Source organism: Pelophylax lessonae (genome assembly GCF_965119305.1).
Source record: "Pelophylax lessonae genome assembly, chromosome: 4".
Classification (NCBI taxonomy): Eukaryota; Metazoa; Chordata; class Amphibia; order Anura; family Ranidae; genus Pelophylax; species Pelophylax lessonae.
In genome coordinates, this window is record NC_138771.1 from 423,777,171 (window position 1) to 423,800,521 (window position 23,351).

General features: G+C 42.9%; 1 protein-coding gene across 1 annotated transcript in view; it reads left to right on the top strand.

Annotated features, from left to right (window-relative positions):
* Positions 1-23,351, top strand: part of APBB3 (amyloid beta precursor protein binding family B member 3) — a 178,757-nt gene that overhangs the window by 98,573 nt on the left and 56,833 nt on the right. The window contains exons 3-6 of the mRNA XM_082252887.1: positions 4,181-4,257; positions 4,469-4,529; positions 6,693-6,833; positions 21,575-21,710. Coding sequence (XP_082109013.1) covers positions 4,181-4,257; positions 4,469-4,529; positions 6,693-6,833; positions 21,575-21,710 — 415 coding nt within the window. The remainder of the gene's footprint in view (positions 1-4,180; positions 4,258-4,468; positions 4,530-6,692; positions 6,834-21,574; positions 21,711-23,351) is intronic.

The following is a 23,351-nucleotide window of genomic DNA, read 5'->3' on the forward strand; positions in this document are numbered from 1 at the left end:
CAAAATACCAATTTTATATATATTTTATATATATTTTTATATATATTTTTTTTATCAGTTTTCTTTCTCTATATTTATTATATTTATATTATATATGTTTATGTTTTATATACTTCTTCATATGTCATTTTTATCTCTGTTATTTAAATTTACACTACTACCTGCCAAATCACTCCTCAAGACATCTACGTATACCCCTCCACGTTCCGTTACCACTATCATAATTATCATAAATTAAATATTCCATACACGTGTGATCAGAGCACATTGCTAAACATAGTAGCAGAGATAATATCAGCGCAAAAGGATAATATAAAAATTCACATAAAGCAGCTGCACTCTCAGGTCAACAAACAACACCCGTATAGAATCTGTAAAAATTATTAGAGCAGCGCTGGCAGATTAAAACTAAACAAATAAATAAATAAAATAAAATAAAACAAAACAGAATCTTTAAAGAGGAAATGCAAGTCCATGTAAAGCCCGTGAGTGAAACAGGTGTCATGCACTCTCTGAGAAAAAGACAGACAGGTGCGCTTGTGCACTAACGACCACCACCATACGAAATGGCCTCTCACCTCAAGAGCACTGATCATAAGCATGTAACAAACGGGCAATCATTGGACGATCATCCACAAATGAAAGGAAAGACAGCTCTATTCCACAGCACCTTAAGCAATGTATATCCCTGGGTCTGGACCGCAGCTCCACTCAGGACCATGTAATGGGGAACATGAAAGCAGACAAGCCCATAGTGTAATACTGATATATACTTTATTGCTGGGTACACATAAAGACAGCCTCTTACTTTGAAGATGAATTAAAACAGCAACAATAGTCACAGCGGTGCTGGCGGGTCCTGCAGACAACCTCGCCAGACTTCCAGATAGCAGCGGGTGACGTCAACGGCTCCGCCTTCCCCCCTCGGGGAGCCGTTGACGTCATTTTGTTGTTTGTGGGCTTGTCTGCTTTCATGTTCCCCATTACATGGTCCTGAGTGGAGCTGCGGTCCAGACCCAGGGATATACATTGCTTAAGGTGCTGTGGAATAGAGCTGTCTTTCCTTTCATTTGTGGATGATCGTCCAATGATTGCCCGTTTGTTACATGCTTATGATCAGTGCTCTTGAGGTGAGAGGCCATTTCGTATGGTGGTGGTCGTTAGTGCACAAGCGCACCTGTCTGTCTTTTTCTCAGAGAGTGCATGACACCTGTTTCACTCACGGGCTTTACATGGACTTGCATTTCCTCTTTAAAGATTCTGTTTTGTTTTATTTTACATTGCTAAACATACCCTTGGCTAGATCACATTACCATCTGTCATACCCACAGCACACCTCCCTTCAGTACCTCCCTCCTCTCCTCCCCTCTCGCCGCCCACCAACCAGTGGGTGTATACATGTTGAAAGACTCATGCACAACCAATTTTCCCTGTTATCACGCACCTCCCCTTCCCCACCTCCACGCTGCTTATAAGCCAGTTGTTCCCCCGTGGGCGTAGGCCTGATGAAAATGCTCTGAAATGCGTTACCACCCATCACCACCTGACATCGTGGTTCCAGAAGGCAGGCCGCGCCGCTGTCACTCTGTTCCTGCATATGCCAGTGCTCTTGGATACAGGACAGCTGCGAGTCAGCTTCTCTCCATTACATCCACATAGGACAACGTTGCGCTCACAGAATAACCATGTTTTATGCCTTACCACTATGGATAATTCTGTAAGCCTTTTTAACCCTTATGTGTCATAATAAATTTTCTATGCTGCACTTAGAGGTGCCTTGTGCTTTTCTCACACTTCTCCAGAGCTGCTTCTCCTCCTGAAGTGCTGACCTAGTTTGTGCTGACTACTACTCTTCCGGATCTAGTTATTGTCTCATGGAAGCGCCCATATTCTTCTCATTTAGAGTCTGGTTGATTGAATATAATTCTTCTTTGTGGGACCTGACTATAGGGAAACAAGTCATCCTTCTGCGGTTCTCTGAGGAAGTCTCCTTAGTTTCCTTTCTCTCTCTTATCCTCCGGTTAATGTTTCTAGTAGTAAAACTAAGATTTCTAACCCTCACTCCTCGGGGGAAAATGCTGCCTTATTCAGGATTATAACATAAACATAGGCGCATGTATCATACCATAGGTTCGAGTCCATATATTGTGCAGTTGTTGGATATGGATGAGGAAAAAAGTCCACTGGTTAGGGCAGCCTTCAAGGAACTGAAGCCAAAGGTTCCACACACTGCAGATAAAGACAAAAATAGAGGCGCCTCTAAATGTAGACTGTAAATAAAATGTATTAGATCAAAAGGAATGCACTCACATCTGTAGGCATATTCACACAATAAAAACCCATTCCAATGTTCGAGATGAGTGGGGTGATGGACGTTATCCCCGATCTGTAGAGCTGTTCCGCTGGCGTGAAGACCTCTTTAGATGTAGACCGACAGTTCAGCAGAGCCTAGGTATAGACCCATACCTAGGCTCTGCTGCACTGTCGGTGGGATAACGTCCATCACCCCACTCATCTCGAACATCGGAATGGGTTTTTATTGTGTGAATATGCTTACAGATGTGAGTGCATTCCTTTTGATCTAATAAATTTTATTTACAGTCTACATTTAGAGGCGCCTCTATTTTTGTCTTTATTCAGGATTATGTTGGATGATTCTTAGAATCATGTAGTTGGTAAGAAGCAAGGCAGTTTTTTTTTTTTCTTATATATTATTTTTTTTCTAGTTATTTCTATCACAAGAGCAATGTGTCAGTCCATTCTTTTTGGAGACATCAAGGTCCACTAAACCCTTGATGTCCCTCTTGTCATTAGTATAAAAAAATTGGGGACAGAGAGTCACAATTTGCCTGTACACACAGCATCCATGCTGGGAATTTGACAGCTCTATACCCAGAATAGCTCAGAGCTGAGCACTTTTAGTTTCAGTCTCAGAGTAGAAGGTCAACAGGTCATCTACCGTCAGTCCTCTTGATCATGCCACCACAGTGGTCCCAGGCTCATGAAGGAGCAGGATAATACTAGGGACCAGATGGCTGCCCATTCACATGTAGGAGCAGCTTTAGTGAGCATAAGTAGAAGAAAACAAAGCATAAGTAGAAGAAAACAAACCTGCAAACGAGGGCTTGTCTTCATTCTCTCACTGCACCATAAGCTATGAACATGGCAGTAAAAGAGCATTCATGGCCGTGATTTCATCAATGCACAGTCAAAATGGTTACCAATCTAGTCTCCAGGGCCCCAACAACAGTCTGTATCTCCCCTATGAAGATCAGAGTGATTTTCATAAGGGAGATGCATCTGCAAACTTTGAACATATATTAACGTATCCTCTGCATAGGGCATTGTGCAGGGGAAGATAAATACACAGATCGTGTGATAGAAGATAATTAATACTAAAAAGAATACTACTACTACTGGAAGATAATTAATACTAGGTTATGTTAATATTGGGTGTACCATAAAACACAGAGACAAACATTTGCATTGTAAAAGGATCAATGTGCTGAATAAAGAAGATGTTAGACAAGAGGGTCTTAAGTGGGATGTGAAACTGGATTCTCTGCATTATTGATTATTGAATCTGAAATCAAAATGGGCTTGTCAGCTGACATGCGAGTAGCATTCTCAGTAACTGGACCCTAATTCCATTTTTGATTGCACCAAAAACAGCAAAAGTGTCACTAATGGGTAGCTTGTCACTATTAGCCATACTTATATAAATGTATTTATTTAAAAAAAAAATATATATATATAAACCCTTATGATTTCAGTTGTTCTGTTTCCAGTTATCCATATGCAAAGGAAAATCAAGCCATTGACAGCTTTGAAAGGCATACTTGTACCCAGCAGGGCTAATGACGATTTTAACAATTAGGGGTAGAGGTAGGGGGGACATATTGGGCAATCCATTGGAGGGTCTGTATTTGTAAAATGGTTAAGAATCCCTGTGTTAGAGCTTTGTGGTAAGATTACAATATTGTACTGTACTACGTAGATCATTTTTTTCATACTCTACAATTTAAATGAGCAAAATGTGTTAGAGCTTTGGAGTATGAATACATGACTTTACTGTTCTACACTGGCATCTTTTTCACACTCTAAAATTTACATAAGCAAAGTGTAAAAGAAAAGAAAATAATATAAATGCAAAATAGTTACATTTTGTTCTTATGTACAGAAAGTCCTTAGGACTTCAGTCAGTGATGTTTCTTCAGCTCGGCCCTTTCCTGGAACAGTACCCACATCGGACAGAAGGTAGGGAACACGTTATAATTTATCAGTTAGCAGGTGGAGATGTGTCAGACTAAATCCCTGTTGGTGTAGTGTGCTTACTTTATGTGCATGAAACATTTTGTATTTCTGCTCCTGTGCGGTGTGATTTTGTAAATAGCAAGTAGTTGATGGTATTGCAACAATACAATGGCTAGAATGTATAAAAACTGATACTTATTTGTCTACTTGATAGGCTTTCGCTACCATGGCATGATGATGATTTGTTTCACAATATCAATGATCCAAGCTGTAAGGTAACATCTTTATGAGCTATCTATACATTGTGTTCTTTAGTAGTACGGGAACTGTTATAGAACCAAGGTTTTGAATAAAGAGTATTTATAACAAAAGTCCAAAAATGTAAACTGTTTATTGCAGTTTACCAGTCCTTAGATGTTATGGGTTTATTGTTATTCTTTTATAAGGCTTTTTTCCTTTTTTATTTTTTTTTACATGGTGTATCAGGAAACCAGTAAGAGGATACCTGTGATTTGGTAGGGCCAGATATGCAGGCTACACATCAAAGGATACCACTGTTTAAGTGCGGACAACACAATTTATTAGTGAAAATATAACATACAAAATATAACACATATACAGGAGCATAAATAAAAATCACAGGGCCCTAAGCTAACATTTTAATGGGCCCCCCAACAGAAAAAAAAAAACATCTTTGTACAACATCCTATTTACATTTGCAGGTGACTACGCAATGTAGTCAACACAACGGTGATACTGTGGAAGTACCTCAGTACCACACCAGCTCTGTGGTAGGGTAGTGTTCATCTATGCAACCAGTGAGCTAAAGAAAAAGTACTTATCCTTTGAATGGCACGTCAGTGCACATTGTCAATGGACGTGTGTTGTAGTGTACCACATTGCAGCGTAACACAGGACATTGCACTGACGAGACTGCTCTGATGACATTGCACTGATGAGACTGCTCTGATGACATTGCACTGACAAGACTACTCTGATAACATTTCACTGATGAGACTGCTCTGATGAAATTGCACTGATGGGACTGCTCTGATGAGACTGCACAGATGAGGCTGCACTGATGGGCACTGATTGATGAGACTGCTCTGATGGTAAAGGGGGGCACTGATGGTAAAGAGGGCTCTGATGGTAAAGGCGGACTTTAAAGATAAAGTTTACTTTTTTTTTTTATCTAGCAGTCACTGGACTGTGAGAAATTGGTTTTAAATTGCACTGCCCAATTTCTTACAATCAGGACAGTGCTACATGTCAGCTTAAAGAAGTCTTTTACTTCTATCTTTTAAACTTTCAGATAGAAGTAAAAAAAATTCTGTTAGCTGACAAAGAATGGTATCTCCTTTTTCATGAAACCCTAACTGTGAGAAATCGGGCAGTGTAGTTTTAAACCCACTTTCTCAATTAGTCAGTCCTTGCTGACACCATTACTAAGGCCCCTTTTACACAGCGGATCCAATCTGATCTGCCTGTCAGTTTTTCAGACGGACCTGATGGGAAGGTCCATGCATCCCTATAGACTGGTGGATTTAAACACTCTATTTAACCACACCCCCTTTAAGCCACGCCCGATATTTTGCGTAGTTTAAACCACAGCTGTTTTCGCCGCAATTACTTTGAACGGTCGGACATGCCCACAAAAAAGTATGCCCGACCCCTAATTAGCATACTTCTCCGCCTACACTGGCTTTCTGCAAAAAAAGTGTTCCTAAAAAATTTTGGGAAATGTTGGCAACTATGTGAAAGGCTTCCACTACTCACTTCCTCTATCGGGCTCTGATTGATAACCTTATGCAATGCAGAGCCCAGCAGAAGAAGTGAGAAGCAGAAGCCTTCCTGTGTACTTCCTCAGCCTTTACTGCAGACTATGACAGGGAATTAAAGTGACAGGCAAAGCTTGCATTTCCTGTGAATAGTAATGCGCCAATACTTCTTCTGCCATAGTACAGTATTGACTCTGTCATTAAAAGCACCAATGTAAACTAATCTCAGCCTGTAAAAGAAGATATATACTTTTCTTTCTCGTGGCCCATGTCTTGAAGCTCTGCTGGGTTGTAGATCTCTGACCTCTACAGTTATGTAAGAGTGTAAAATGCCTGCGCCCCTGCTGCACACTGTGACTGACTGACTCCTACAACACTACAGGACATAGGAGATGGCGATTTAAAAAAAAATTAAAGCCGTCTAGCTAGAAGTGATTCTTTCAGTGTTGTTTTAATGTTAGGTGCATACATGTACTCTTAGAGTACCCACCTCTGGTCTTATTTCAGGGCATTCTATAGATTCATTCAATTATTGCTTTTAATTATTGATTCATTTAATTATTGCTTTATTGATAATGCCTAGCTTATAGAGTAGCTGGAAATACAGTACTAGACAGAGAAATATTATTTTTTTCACATACTTGTTTTTTTTTTTTTCAGAGCTTTGCAGTTCATTGCCTAGGCTGGGTGGAAATACCTGAAGAAGATCTAGCACCTGGAAAGAGCAGTATCACTGTTAACAATTGTATTCAGCAGCTGGCCCATACTAAATGTGACAGTAGTGACATGTCATCAAATGAAGTGAGTTGCCTGTAGTCATGAACTAGACTACCTTTCAGGACACATTTAACATCCCTATGTGATTGGTACCGAAGTGTCCATATGTTACTATATATTACATGTACTGGATAGCCAATGCCGAGAATTTTTTATGGAGTAAAAAGGTATCCTTTCGTGCCATTCAAACTGCAGTACATTACTCAAGTCATTATTTAAAGTCAGAACATTTACACATTTTACTTTAAGCTAAGTTCTCTGTAACCCACTACATCCAGAATCCAGAGGTTTCCACCTCCAAGGTTTTCTGGCAGTAAATGGACCATCTTATTGCACAAGCACCCCTGGTGCATGGGGCTCCAGCATTTGCCCCCCCCCCCCCAGAAGGGGGGATCAGTGCGGAGGGTGGGGGATAGCTGGAATCGATCCTTTGTGTGTTTTACTCTGCAGCAGGTGAAAGCCAGAATTTCCTCCACCCTCCCGCTGGCATTCAGCTGCTGCAGGGTGAGCCACAAAAGATTGGTTCCAGCTGTTTCTCCTAGCCGCTGCACTGATCACTATTAGATCTGCCCCCCATTGCCTGGCTCCCTCTGTGTGCCCCCCTGCAGTGCTACAGGCTTCCCTCCTCTCCGCTCTGGCTGGCAGCAGCTGCAGGCACACAGGAGGATCCTCAGGATGGAGAGCAGGGAAGGGGCCAGAAACATGTCATTTACCAGCCCCTTCCTTTTCTAAGTAAACAAAGTGAGTGATTGGTACCGATCATGCATAACTGAACCATAATAAACCGTGTTTACTATGCTTAAGGTTATGAATGAGCAGGAGCCTCTGTCTCCTGTTTATTCCTCTGCAGTGAAGCTGAGGCTGCAGAAAGGAACTGGGGAATGTGTTTTCCCAGTCCATTTCTCTGTCTCGAAAGTGGGATTTCAGGGGTCTGTTTAAACACCTGATATTTCACCAAAGACACGCCAACAGTGTTGTGAAAAAAATGTAAAACGTTATTAAATTAGGATTAATTAGAAATGAATTATAAAAAAAGTAAAAAAAAATATAAAAAACTGTAGAAACATTTCTAACCAGGCTAAAAAGCCACACCCAATATGTAGCATAATTTAGCCACATACGATGTTTGGAGCAGCACACATATGTCACCATCTCCTTGGTAGGGGTCTTAGTACATTACTTTGCCCAGGGGCCCATGGTGCTGTTATGGTGGCACTACCTGAACTGTATGCTGTGTAACTTCCACTTCCGGTTTCAACAATTACCTTCAGACCTCCAAATCATGTTTGGACCTTTTGGCTGCTAAAGAAAACTTCTTAGTGTTAACATTTTTTACATGAGGCTTTCTGCATAGGATAGATAGCAGAGAGCATACATAAAGTGTGTTTGAAGATTTGAGGTCACCAGATAACTGACAAAATGGAGTGAGATGGACTGGGTAACTACAGCAATGCTTGGGGAAAAAAAAAAAACCCCAGGATTAGTGGGAAGAGCCCTGGGCTTGAAGGTAAGGGCCCCGGCCAGGGGTCTGGGGGGCCCTTCATGGTTTCTTGCATCAGGGCCCTGAAGGTTCTAGTTACGCCTCTGGTTTTTAGTATAATTTTAATGACAAATAATCTCTCAATGAAGTTGTAGGGGGTAAAACAGCCAGGCTACTTTTGATTTGCCCCAACAGGCCTGGACCAGAATAAAACAAAGAGCTTATTGTCTTGTTTGGTATTGGTCATTACTTGGTCAGCATTCATGACCTGCAAGGTCTGTGACTATTGCCAGTGCCACAAGCAGACAGCCATTCAGTGTTGCACTGCTGTTTTTGTAACTAATGAAAACATTGAAGCCATAAGTCAGAAGGAAAAGGGCTTTCATGACTAGCAAGGTTATATACTTTCCTATATTTAACATCTAGGTGTCTATAAGTAGTCAACTTAGCAGTTTTTGTATTGAAGTCACTCCCTGGTGTTGGTAGAATGCATAGCGTAGACACGAGTAGGCATCATCCCAATGTTTTTTTTATCTAAATCATCTGATCACTGCCACATGGTGCTTACTATTAAACATCATTTTGGTTCATGTATGTTTAAATTTTTATGAGCTTCATAAAGTAATTATCGGTCTCCATGCAGGTAGGTAGGGCACACAAATAGCCATATGTGTGTATACACAATAATGTTATCTGTACTTTTTTTTTTTTTTCATTTTTTTGCCAAGGTCACATTATCTCCATCCTTATTATTTTCACAGTGGCCTAAGACGGGGCTGAGCTACACAAAAACGAGTCACATGTGTTATGATATTGCTTTAGCTAATCCATGCCCTCCCTTCCAGGTCATTCAGAACAGAGTGTGCTGTCAGTCAGACATGTGCTTCTCCCACTAGGCGGATCAGATGCTTGACTGATAGTGGGCTCCACTTTTAATCATATGAAAGGGGAGGGATTGTAATAGATAGTATGGGAGCAGGATCAAATGATTAGTTTTATAGGACATATAAAAAAAGGTCTGCGAGATTCAAAGAATACATGATGATAGCTATTATACTACCTCCACTTCCAAACCCCTAAAGCCTGTGCTTGTCAGTCAAGCATCTGATCCTGCCAGTGGTAGAACAAATGTCTGACTGACAGTGTTCGTAATGGCCTGGAAGGAATGTGACGTGCTGTGGTTTAACTCCACCTCCAACCCAGGCCATGGTGAACTGCAATCACGTGACCTAGTAAGTAAGTTCTGTATAGTATAACACAGCTTACTTAGTAAATGGGGAGCACTACACTGGGGTGGCAACACTGAAGAGACTCCTTGAGCCTGCAGATCATTGCCACCAGGAATGAGGAAGCCTAGTAATTCCAGGGTAACCAGGTACTTTTTACTAGAGGAAACCTTTATAGTAAAACTAAGGGCACAGATAGTTATTAAATGTAACCCTTTGCCAGGGCCAGGTGTGACGGGCCCAGGTATCAGATGCCTGCCATCCTCACTAACTCGTGACAAAGGACCGGCCAATCTCACACTACGCTGTCACTTACATAACAATGCCTAACTTGGGTACACCCTGTACAAAGATTTTCCAGCTCACGGGACCACAATCTAGATGCCAGCAGGCTGAGAGCGATTATCGCTGGCTAATTATGCAATTAACCCTTTAAATGCCACCACCTCCTTTTGGTCCGAGCAGGAGGAAGCTCTTAATTCTAGCAATATCAATTATGATTTTAGAATAATCCTCTATAACACACACTCTCACCACAGACAGGTATGTGCATAGGATTTATTCTATACAGTAGCACTCTTCAAGAGACAGGGTCTTTTGTTAGCCTGCATTAAGAGCTTAGGGACAAGGTTAACACTTTTCAAAATAAGGTTTTAATAATGAAAAGGTCAAAGTTTGTGCAAATAAAATATTTACAGAAAAAAGGTGTTTCAAAGAAATAGAGACATAATTCAGCAATAGAAAAATAAGGTAGAATTGAGAAAGAAGGATACTTGTAATCAATGTCCTGGGTGTTATCAGAGTTCAGTCGATGAGCCAGGTGTTATTGGTTCTCAAGCTTGACATATGTTCCTGATTTGATGGTAAAGGAGAACTCTCTAAACTGGTTAGGTCTCCTTTTTTCTCTGGGATCAAAGGGGTGTTGACAGATGCCCCTGACCAATAAAACAGAGTGTTTATGGGCTGTCCCGAGATTATGACAATATCAGGTCCCTCCTCTAGAGACAGTTTTATGCCACTATTCATATCTTTTAATATGTACCGGTTGCATTCTTGAAACTAATAGGTTATTGTTCAGCATTAGAGATGTATAGAACCGTTCGCCGGCGAACAGTTCCCGGCGAACTTAGCATGTTCGCGTTCGCCGCTGCCGGCGAACATATGCGATGTTCGGTCCGCCCCCCATAAGACATCATTGAGGCAAACTTTGACCCTGAACTTTACAGTCAGCAGACACATTTCCAGCCAATCAGCATACCTCCCTCCCACACCCTCCCACCTCCTATAAATAAGCAAGGGCAGCATCCATCTTAGATCATTCTGAAGCAGTGTGTGTAGTGAGAGTAGGGAGAGAGCTGCTGCTGCTGCTGCTGCTGCTGCTGCTGTTAAGCTAGGGACAGTTAGTCAGTGTTCCTGGTCTTGCAGTGTTCTTGGTCCACTACTGCTGTAATATCAGCACCCCAAAAAGCCCTTCTAAGGGCTGGTATTTGTGTTTTTTTTTTTTTATATATATATATATATATATATATATATATATATATACCTAGCGTCCCCAAAAGCCCTTTTAAGGGCTGGTAATTGAGTTGTTTCTTCATATATATATATATCTATATCTATCTAGTGTCCCCAAAAGCCCTTTTAAGGGCTGGTAATTGAGGATTTTTTTTATTTATGTATATACACATATATATATATATAGTGTCCCCAAAAGCCCTTTTAAGGGCTGGTAAGGTAATAGATTTTTTTCTTTATATATATATCTATATATATCTATTGTACACTGCAGTTGCCTGCCCGCTGTGTGTGAGAGGCCACAGACCTACCACAGACTGTACTGTGTGCACACCACACTCATTTCGGGTGGCACAGGCACAGTACCTGGCATTTTAAAAAATATTTTTTTTTTCCTCTGTCATAATTGCAGTGAGTGCTGTGTCAGGTCCACAGAGTGCACTGTACCCACTGCAGTGCACTGCCCACCACTGATATATATACGGTGGCACAGCATCTTGTTGCAATAAATTGAAAAAAAAAAATATTTTTTATTATTGCAGTTGCCTGGGCTGCCAGTTACTGTCAGGTCCACAGAGTGTACTGTGCCCACTGCAGTGCCACTGTGTGCCCACCCACCACTGATATATAAGGTGGCACAGCAGCTTGCAAAGTAAAAAAAAATATATATATTTTTTAATTGCAGTTGCCTGGGTGCCAGTGACTGCTGTCAGGTCCACAGAGAGTGTACTGTGCCACTGCCCACCCACCACTGATATATAAGGTGGCACAGCAGCTTGCAAAGTAAAATAAAATATATTTTTTTAAAATTGCAGTTGCCTGGGTGCCAGTGACTGCTGTCAGGTCCACAGAGAGTGTACTGTGCCACTGCCCACCCACCACTGATATATAAGGTGGCACAGCAGCTTGCAAAGTAAAATAAAATATATATTTTTTAAAATTGCAGTTGCCTGGGTGCCAGTGACTGCTGTCAGGTCCACAGAGAGTGTACTGTGCCACTGCCCACCCACCACTGATATATAAGGTGGCACAGCAGCTTGCAAAGTAAAATAAAATATATTTTTTAAAATTGCAGTTGCCTGGGTGCCAGTGACTGCTGTCAGGTCCACAGAGAGTGTACTGTGCCACTGCCCACCCACCACTGATATATAAGGTGGCACAGCAGCTTGCAAAGTAAAATAAAATATATGTTTTTTAAAATTGCAGTTGCCTGGTTGCCAGTGACTGCTGTCAGGTCCACAGAGAGTGTACTGTGCCACTGCCCAGCCACCACTGATATATAAGGTGGCACAGCAGCTTGCCAAGTAAAAAATATATATATATTTTTTAATTGCAGTTGCCTGAGTGCCAGTGACTGTCAGGTCCACAGAGTGTACTGTACCGACTGCCCAACACTCCTATAGGGTGGCACAGCACCTTGCACTCATAGTACACAACACATTAAAAAAGAAAATGACAGGCAGAGGCAGGCCACCCCGCAAGGGCCGTCGTGGTCGTGGTGCTGTGATTTCCTTAGGCCCTAGAATAATGCCCAGTGTTCAGAGGCCACCACAGACCCTGAACTCAAAAAATTCTGAGGCCATAGTTGACTGGCTTACACAAGACACCCAATCGTCTACAGCTTCCGCTCGGAACCCTAATGCACCATCCTCCTCCAGCTCAGCTTCGGGCACCTCTCAATTTACCACTCGCCAGCCCGCCGGCACCACCACCAACACTAGCACCACAGCCGCTTCACTTGATCCATCAGAGGAGTTATTTTCACATCAGTTTGAAGAAATAAGTGATGCGCAACTATTAGTGCCAGAGGATGTAGATAACGGGGATATGTCTCAGTCAGGCAGCATTATACACATGGACGTACATTGTGATGATGATGATGTTGTACCTGCTGCTGCTGCCTTTGCTGAGTTGTCAAGTGAAGCGGCTGATGATGACGATGTGTCTGTGGATGTCACCTGGGTGCCTGCTCGAAGAGCAGAAGAAGAGGGGGAAAGTTCAGATGGGGAGACAGAGAGGAGGAGGAGACGAGTTGGAAGCAGGGGGAGGAGGTCATCGCAAGGAGCTAGTGGCGCAGTCAGACAGCATGTAGATTCGGCACCCGGGGTCAGCCAGACAGCACGCCAATCAACGCAAGCTGTTGCCACCACCAGAATGCCGTCCTTGCAAAGCTCAGCAGTGTGGCATTTTTTTTGTGTGTCTGCCTCTGATATCAGCGATGCCATTTGTAACCTGTGCCAAAAGAAACTGAGTCGTGGGAAGTCCAACACCCACCTAGGTACAACTGCTTTGCGAAGGCACATGATCTCACATCACAAACGCCTATGGGATCAACACATGAGTAAAAGCAGCACACAAACTGAAAGCCACCATCCTCCTCCTGGTCCAGCATCTTCAGCCACGTCAACCACTGCTGTCCTCCATGCCCCCTATCAACAACCCGCCCCTCCGCCTCTCACCTTCAGCAGTTCCTGCTCACCTGCCCACAGTCAGGTGTCTGTCAAGGAAATGTTTGAGCGTAAAAAGCCAATCTCGCAGAGTCACCCCCTTGCCCGGCGTCTGACAGCTGGCTTGTCGGAACTCTTAGCCCGCCAGCTTTTACCATACAAGCTGGTGGAGTCTGAGGCCTTCAAAAAATTTGTCGCTATTGGGACACCGCAGTGGAAGGTACCCGGCCGAAATTATTTTTCACAAAAGGCAATCCCCAACCTGTACTCTATTGTGGAAAAGGAAATCATGTCACGTCTGGCACACAGCGTTGGGGCAAGGGTCCATCTGACCACTGATAGCTGGTCTGCAAAGCACGGTCAGGGCAGGTATATAACGTACACTGCGCATTGGGTAAACCTGCTGGCGGCTGCCAAGCATGGAATGCGTGGCTCTGCTGCAGAGGAGTTGGTGACACCGCCACGACTTGCAGGCAGGCCTGCTGCCACCTCCTCTACTCCTCCTACTCCATCCTCTTTGCTAACCTCCTCGGCTGAGTCCTCTTCTGCTGTTGTGTCTTGCTCCACACCAACTGCACCCCCCCAGCTCCCCAGGGGCTATTCCACATGCCGGATACGACAGTGTCACGCTGTCTTGGGGTTGACTTGCCTGAAAGCAGAGAGTCACACCGGACCAGCATTACTGTCCGCCCTGAATGCACAGGTGGATCAGTGGCTGACCCCGCACCAACTGGAGATCGGCAAAGTGGTGTGTGACAACGGGAGCAATTTGTTGGCGGCATTGAATTTGGGCAAGTTGACACATGTGCCGTGCATGGCACATGTGTTGAATCTGATTGTGCAACGTTTTGTGCAGAAGTACCCAGGCTTACAGGACGTCCTCAAGCAGGCCAGGAAGGTGTGTGGCCATTTCAGGCGTTCCTACACGGCCATGGCAGATATTCAGCGGCGAAACAACATGCCAGTGAGGCGCTTGATTTGCGACAGCCCGACACGTTGGAATTCAACACTGCTAATGTTCGACCGCCTGCTCCAACAAGAAAAAGCGGTCAACGAGTATTTGTATGACCGGGGTGCTAGGACAGCCTCTGCGGAGCTGGGTATTTTTTTGCCACGCTACTGGACGCTCATGCGCAATGCCTGTAGGCTCATGCGTCCTTTTGAGGAGGTGACAAACCTAGTGAGTCGCACTGAAGGCACCATCAGCGACATCATCCCATATGTTTTTTTCCTGGAGCGTGCCCTGCGAAGAGTGCTGGATCAGGCCGTAGATGAGCGTGAAGAGGAAGAGGAAGAGTTGTGGTCACCATCACCACCACCAGAAACAGCCTTACCATCGATTGCTGGACCTGCGGCAACACTGGAAGAGGAGTGTGAGGAAGAGGAGTCAGAGGAGGAATGTGGCTTTGAGGAGGAGGAACACCAACCACAGCAGGCATCCCAGGGTGCTCGTTGTCACCTATCTGGTACCCGTGGTGTTGTACGTGGCTGGGGGGAAGAACACACCTTCAATGACATCAGTGAGGACGAGGAATTGGACATGAGTAGCTCGGCATCCAACCTTGTGCAAATGGGGTCTTTCATGCTGTCATGCCTGTTGAGAGACCCTCGTATAAAAAGGCTGAAGGAGAACGACCTGTACTGGGTGGCCACACTACTAGACCCCCGGTATAAGCAGAAAGTCTGTGATATGTTACCCAATTACCGGCAGTCGCAAAGGATGCAGCAGCTACAAAATAAGTTAAAAACTATGCTTTACACAGCGTATAAGGGTGATGTCACAGCACAACGGGAATCCAACAGGGGAAGAGGTGAAAGTAATCCTCCTCCTACCACCACAACCACGCCGGCAAGGACAGGACGCTTTACAGACGTCTTGTTGATGGAGGACATGCGGAGCTTTTTTAGTCCTATGCATCGCCACAGCCCTTCGGGGTCCACCCTCAGAGAACGACTCGACCGACAGGTAGCAGACTACCTTGCCTTAACTGCAGATATCGACACTCTGAGGAGCGATGAACCCCTTGACTACTGGGTGTGCAGGCTTGACCTGTGGCCTGAGCTATCCCAATTTGCCATTGAACTTCTGGCCTGCCCCGCTTCAAGTGTGCTGTCAGAAAGGACCTTCAGCGCAGCAGGAGGTATTGTCACTGAGAAGAGAAGTCGCCTAGGTCAAAAAAGTCTTGATTACCTCACGTTTATTAAGATGAATGAGGCATGGATCCCGAAGGGACTGACAGTGGGGGATGCATTTGACTAAAAAAGGCCTGGTGATGACTGAGATGCCTTGGCCTAAAAATGGTCCACACGCTGCTGTATATAATCATTCTCTGCATGCCGGATGACTTACGTGACGTCTCCGCCACCAACTACGGTTCAAGCCGCAATGTTTTAGTGCACTTTCTGCCTTAAAACCCCAATTTTTCAGGCCGCTGCTACAGCAGCGGCTGCAACAATACCTACTTTTTCATGCATGTGTACATGCCTAATTTTTCTGGCCTCTGGTGCTACACTGTGGCTGCAAAAAAACAAAAAAAAAGGCACATACATGTGTCAATTCCCCTTCGTGATCGTTACCTTGTCGTGGTGAAGGGGCTTGCGTATCACAATGAAGCGATCACCTCTAGGATTGTGTTGGCACACCCCAGATGATAAGGTCATTGCTTCATTGTGTACAGACCAAAAGCGATCCGCAGGATAATTTTTCATAAAAAAAAACATTCATTTTCTTTCATTCTTTCTGCGGAGCTGGGTATTTTTTGGCCGCGTTACTGAATGCTCATGAACAATGGCTGTAGGCTCATGCGTCCTTTTGCGGAGATGACAACCCTGGTGGTCAGTCGAACCCAAGGCAACATCATCGACCTCATCCCATATGCGTTTTTTCTGGAGCGTGCCCTGCGAAGAGTACTGGATCAGGCTGTAGATGAGCATGAAGAGGAAGAGTTGTGGTCCTCATCACCACCAGAAGCAGCCTTGTCGTTGTCAATTGCTGGACCTGCGGCAACGCAGAGAGAGGAGTCTGAAGAAGAGAAGTCAGAGGAGGAAGGTGGCTTTGAGGAGGTGGAATACCAGCCACAGCAGGCGTCCCAGGGGGCTTGTTCTCACCTTTCGGGGACCCTTGGTGTTGTATGTGGCTGGGTGGAGGAAGAGACCTTCAATGATGTCAGTGAGGACAAGGAACGGGACATGGCTAGCTTGGTTTCCAACCTTGTGCAAATGGGGAGTTTGCGGTTGTGCAAATGGACTGACTGACTGTTAAACGGGGAGTTTGGTCTGTCAGAGTTTGGTCTGTCACTGTGAAGCGGGCGACGGGCGTAACCCTTACACTACTTGACCGATAAAACATCATACCTGATCGTATTCACACACTGGATGTTTTAGTGCTGGTTTACACTGCCGCTACCACTAAAGTAGCGTCGCTTCCAGTGCGACTTTGGCGCGACTTAGCGCGACTTTGGCGCGACCTCATCGCGAGGCGACTTTTTATTTGGCCAATCACAATATCATGTTTTGTGACCGTCACCTAATTTCCTTTTCCTGTTTTTTGTTTTACATATTTCCCCATGTGTGCAGTGTTGTCTGTGTCATAGCTCAACTGATAGGCATGTTTGCCTTGGCATATCATATTTCAGCTTGCCAGAAAGAAAAAAAGACAGCTGGAAAGACACTGCATTAGTTTTCTACTAAAAATCATAAGAAAAATGCTGTTTTTTTTGGGTTGTGGACATACTACAGAGCTGAAACTTGACAGGTACACTTTTTAGACCCCCAAGACACTAAATACAAAAAATGACATGCCTGCCTAAAAAAATGCCCGCTAAATGCCTGCAAGAAAAAAAGCCAGCCGCAGAGAAGCCATATTCCTGAAAATATAAGAAAAATGCTGTTTTTTAGGGGTTCTGGACATGCTACAGAGCTGAAACTTGGCAGGTACACTTTTTAGACCCCCCACCCAGACACTAAATACAAAAAATGACATGCCTGCCTAAAAAAATGCCCGCTAAATGCCTGCAAGAGAAAAAGCCAGCCGCAGAGAAGCCGTATTCCTGAAAATATAAGAAAAATGCTGTTTTTTAGGGGTTCTGGACATGCTACAGAGCTGAAACTTGACAGGTACACTTTTTAGACCCCCCAGACACTAAATACAAAAAATGACATGCCTGCCTAAAAAAATTCCCGCTAAATGCCTGCAAGAGAAAAAGCCAGCCGCAGAGAAGCCGTATTCCTGAAAATATAATAAAAATGCTGTTTTTTAGGGGTTCTGGACATGCTACAGAGCTGAAACTTGACAGGTACACTTTTTAGACCCCCCAGACACTAAATACAAAAAGTTACATGCCTGCCTAAAAAAATGCCCGCTAAATGCCTGCAAGAGAAAAAGCCAGCCGCAGAGAAGCCGTATTCCTGAAAATATAATAAAAATGCTGTTTTTTAGGGGTTCTGGACATGCTACAGAGCTGAAACTTGACAGGTACACTTTTTAGACCCCCCAGACACTAAATACAAAAAATGACATGCCTGCCTAAAAAAATGCCCGCTAAATGCCTGCAAGAGAAAAAGCCAGCCGCAGAGAAGCCGTATTACTGAAAATATAAGAAAAATGCTGTTTTTTAGGGGTTCTGGACATGCTACAGAGCTGAAACTTGACAGGTACACTTTTTAGACCCCCCAGACACTGAATACAAAAAATGACATGCCTGCCTAAAAAAATGCCCGCTAAATGCCTGCAAGAAAAAAAGCCAGCCGCAGAGAAGCCATATTCCTGAAAATATAAGAAAAATGCTGTTTTTTAGGGGTTCTGGACATGCTACAGAGCTGAAACTTGACAGGTACACTTTTTAGACCCCCCAGACACTAAATACAAAAAATGACATGCCTGCCTAAAAAAATGCCCGCTAAATGCCTGCAAGAGAAAAAGCCAGCCGCAGAGAAGCCGTATTCCTGAAAATATAATAAAAATGCTGTTTTTTAGGGGTTCTGGACATGCTACAGAGCTGAAACTTGACAGGTACACTTTTTAGACCCCCCAGACACTGAATACAAAAAATGACATGCCTGCCTAAAAAAATGCCCGCTAAATGCCTGCAAGAAAAAAAGCCAGCCGCAGAGAAGCCATATTCCTGAAAATATAAGAAAAATGCTGTTTTTTAGGGGTTCTGGACATGCTACAGAGCTGAAACTTGACAGGTACACTTTTTAGACCCCCCAGACACTAAATACAAAAAATTACATGCCTGCCTAAAAAAATGCCCGCTAAATGCCTGCAAGAGAAAAAGCCAGCCGCAGAGAAGCCGTATTCCTGAAAATATAATAAAAATGCTGTTTTTTAGGGGTTCTGGACATGCTACAGAGCTGAAACTTGACAGGTACACTTTTTAGACCCCCCAGACACTAAATACAAAAAATGACATGCCTGCCTAAAAAAATGCCCGATAAATGCCTGCAAGAGAAAAAGCCAGCCGCAGAGAAGCCGTATTACTGAAAATATAATAAAAATGCTGTTTTTTAGGGGTTCTGGACATGCTACAGAGCTGAAACTTGACAGGTACACTTTTTAGACCCCCCAGACACTAAATACAAAAAATGACATGCCTGCCTAAAAAAAATGCCCGATAAATGCCTGCAAGAGAAAAAGCCAGCCGCAGAGAAGCCGTATTCCTGAAAATATAAGAAAAATGCTGTTTTTTAGGGGTTCTGGACATGCTACAGAGCTGAAACTTGACAGGTACACTTTTTAGACCCCCCAGACACTAAATACAAAAAATGACATGCCTGCCTAAAAAAATGCCCGATAAATGCCTGCAAGAGAAAAAGCCAGCCGCAGAGAAGCCGTATTCCTGAAAATATAATACAAATGCTGTTTTTTAGGGGTTCTGGACATGCTACAGAGCTGAAACTTGACAGGTACACTTTTTAGACCCCCCAGACACTGAATACAAAAAATGACATGCCTGCCTAAAAAAATGCCCGCTAAATGCCTGCAAGAAAAAAAGCCAGCCGCAGAGAAGCCATATTCCTGAAAATATAAGAAAAATGCTGTTTTTTAGGGGTTCTGGACATGCTACAGAGCTGAAACTTCACAGGTACACTTTTTAGACCCCCCAGATGCTAAATCCAAAGAAATTTTTTATTTTTATTTTTTTTAATTTTTCCAATAATTGGCTCTCTATCAAAAAATTATAATTTTTAAGAACTTTTTTTTGCGTGATCCCTCTCCGGCATGCCACAGTCCAGGTGTTAGTCCCCTTGAAACAACTTTTCCATCACTATTGTGGCCAGAAAGAGTCCCTGTGTGTTTTAAAATTCGCCTGCCTATTGAAGTCTATGGCGGTTCGCCCGGTTCGCCGGTTCGCGAACATTTGCCGATGTTCGCGTTCGCCGTTCGCGAACTGCGAATTTTAGGTTCGCGACATCACTATTCAGCATTGAATTTCACATCCAGGGATACTAACACAGGGTAGCTCAGATAAAATGTTCACCCAGAAAACATCTGACAGCTATCTTCCCTTCTATATGTGCTAGTGAGGTCATGTATGACCTTATTTAGGAATAAACTTTCTTATTACTTACTTAACTTACAAACTTTCATTTTTTTTCTGTATTCAGGCAAACAAACACATTGGTATAAAGATTAACAGTTACTTTCTTTCAGTCAATAGAAGCACAATGCATTTCTTTCTTTCTCTTACTTAAAGATGAACTTACTGTAAATAAACCACCAAGTTCACTCATTGTGAAAACTATATTGAATTCAGCTAGTGAGGATTCATCTCTGTATTTGTATTGATTTGCTGACCCAACTTAAATTAGGTTTGCAGATGGGTGACAAGGTGGTTATTTAGATCAGCTATTGCCAATCAGTGGTCTGTGGACTGGAATTTCCAGTGTTACTGCAACATCCACTGCTCCTAATGCGATTTGGATGGAAATCTATAATAACTTGAACTACTGCAACAGAACCAGCAAATCAAATCATTTTACATTAAGGGCTACAAATATTATGTTCGTACGACAATGTTGCATATGCTTCTGTAATGTGATACAAAATGATATGTGTATTCTGTACATATGAGACTCTGAGCAGTCTTTTTATTTTTTATATGTATAAATAAGGATTGAATGTTTTTCAAAGAATTACAGTATCTAAAATGTTTATTACAATATATTAATTGCCTTTAAAATCCCACAAAATAGAGGATAAATAATGTGTTTCACTAAACACAGGGTAGCTCAGATAAACTTGTCACCCAGGAGGCATTTGACAGCTATCTTCCCTTCTATATGTACTAGTGAGGTCATGTATGACCTTATTTTGTTTAGTACGACATTTCTCAAATAATATACTTATTTTTAATGTGTCATGTTCCTGTCTGAGTTTTTTGAAATGTGTGTGGATTTGTTAAGTTTTGAATTGGGCAGAGCTCTCTGATTGCCTTTTACGATCCCCATTAGTTCTGGGTATCCTTAATGGATTTGGTCATAGTTTTATGAAAGGCCTGGACAGCAGAAACAGACATCCTATCAGGCCTAAGCACTGGTTTCTGATGTCTCTAAGTTGAGATCTCTCAACGGCTCTTTTGAAGTGTAAAACCTATGCATTCCATGAATTAGAGGAGGAGGGAGGAGGTAATCACTGCGGCAATGTGTAACTGTTCTGCAAGACTGTCATGGCTGACCTATAATGACTGAACAACATGGCCACTTGCTACAGCTTTTTGTGTGTCCAGTACGGGATATCATTACACCAGGTTCTTAACTGTTCCATTTGCCTCCAGAACAAAAGTTGTAGTTGTAATTGATTTTAAACCATTGAGAAATTTGTAAGTTATCTTGACTTCAGTGTTGTTCTAGCAGTAACTATGGTAGGCATACAGCCTAGGAGCCCTAGCCAAAATACGACATTGTGGAATCCCCAAAGGTGTGAATAGTCACCTGGCAGGTGCTACAAAATGCCATTAGCCACTTAGTACTGACTTGTGTTTATTTGACTTTTATTGTATGCTGATATTAACTTTTATAATATGCTTTATGCAGAATAGCAACATAGATCTATTATTGACATACATGTATGTTTCAGTATTTTTATTTGCATTTTAGGGGGAAAATATGGTGATGATTTTGAAAAAAGATACAATGAGCTTGGTGGATCCACTTGATCACAGTCTGATTCACTCTCAACCCGTCATCAACATTCGAGTTTGGGGTGTTGGCTGCAATAATGGAAGGTATTTAAGTTAGTAAAAAATATTTATATCTTTAATATGAATTTGCCTTCCCAAAGTTGTCAGAGCACCCAGCAGACAGGGCTTAGTGGGCATAGGCAAAGGTCTTAAAGTGAAACTGCATTCATGGCTTAAACTGTATGCATACTCAGAACATTTTATGTTGCCTTTGAATATTTATGTGCCCATGGTCCTCACCAGGGACATTTGGTGTCCTCTATTTACAATATCCTCCATGATGCCCTACCGCTAACTGAGGACTATCATCCCTATATGTGGAAATGGTCTGGAATTTTGCAACGTCCCATTACTCTTCCTATGTGGAGTAAAATCTGGACGTCTGCCTTTAAAACTTCTAGATGTGTGGTGCCGAGAGAGACCGCTTTAAAAATCATTTTATTCTGGTACAGAACCCCGGCACGTCTCCATAAGATTGATCCATCCTACTCCGCCATGTGCTGGCGGTGTGGGGTGGAACTGGGCACGTTATATCATATTTTTTGGCAATGTTCTGCTATACAACCTTTTTGGTCGATGGTTATGTCATTGATATCTACAGCTACTGGTCTGCAAATGCCATTGGATCCACTACATTATTTGCTGGGTCTTCCATTCCCCGGGGGCCCCAAGTTGACTAATAAATTGTTTTCGTTCCTCCTCCTGGCCGCCAGGAGAGCTATTCCGCTTTGTTTGCTGCAGCAAATACCTCCTGACAAGTCTCTACTATTACATTTGGTCTCGGAGACTTGGGGAATGGAACTCCTTATGGCAACAGTTCATGATGAACTTGCTAAGTTTAATGCTGTTTGGGATGATTGGGATCTTTACTGTGCTGGGTTAAGCTGAGGCCTGCTTATCTCCCTTCTGTTCTGGTTTTTATTTGCCTTTTTCGGTTCGTTTGTGCTTATGTGCACTACTGTGATTTTTTGTACTTTGGTACTTCATGTTGACAATTTACTGATACATTTCATATTGTTACGGGGGCACCGTTCCTTATTTTGTTGATTGTTTTTGTACTGTTTCTTTTTTCTCAATAAAAACTATAATTTAAAAAAAAAAGAACATTTTATGTTTCGTATAGAGTAGGGAAAAATTTGAATCCTTACTGAGCAGATTCATCCTCTTTACATGTCCTGGTGGCCATTGTCACAGTTGTCACTGGAGAGAAGAGAGGAAATCTTCCAGTTGGCACACCTGTTTCAGTGACAACAGACATTCCTTCACCTTATTGAAATTTCCTATCATTTGATATTCTATCATCTGGGAAAACTCATTTCTGTTTAGTATGCTTACCATCTTGGGATATTTCTGCTCTCAAAGGTTACTCGGAATTCATCACTTCCTAAGACTTCCCAGGAAAAGATTCCTGTGGCAAACTACATCCCCCTCCTTGTACGGCAACTGGGTGAGCTAACTGGTATCTCAAAACAGAGGTTACTATTTAGAGCAGATGTGACTGAAGAGCATGAAGCGTATCTTTCTAAACACCCTGGAATTCCCAGAACCTGGAGAGCTCAGTATGCATATGACATCCTCCAGCCCTGAAATCAGAACTCTGTTACACCAACTGCAACGCTCAATGCAATGTAGGGAGCTTCCCTGACCAATGGAGAGACCTGCATTCCTGGGTGTGGGTGGTCAAGTTCTAAATT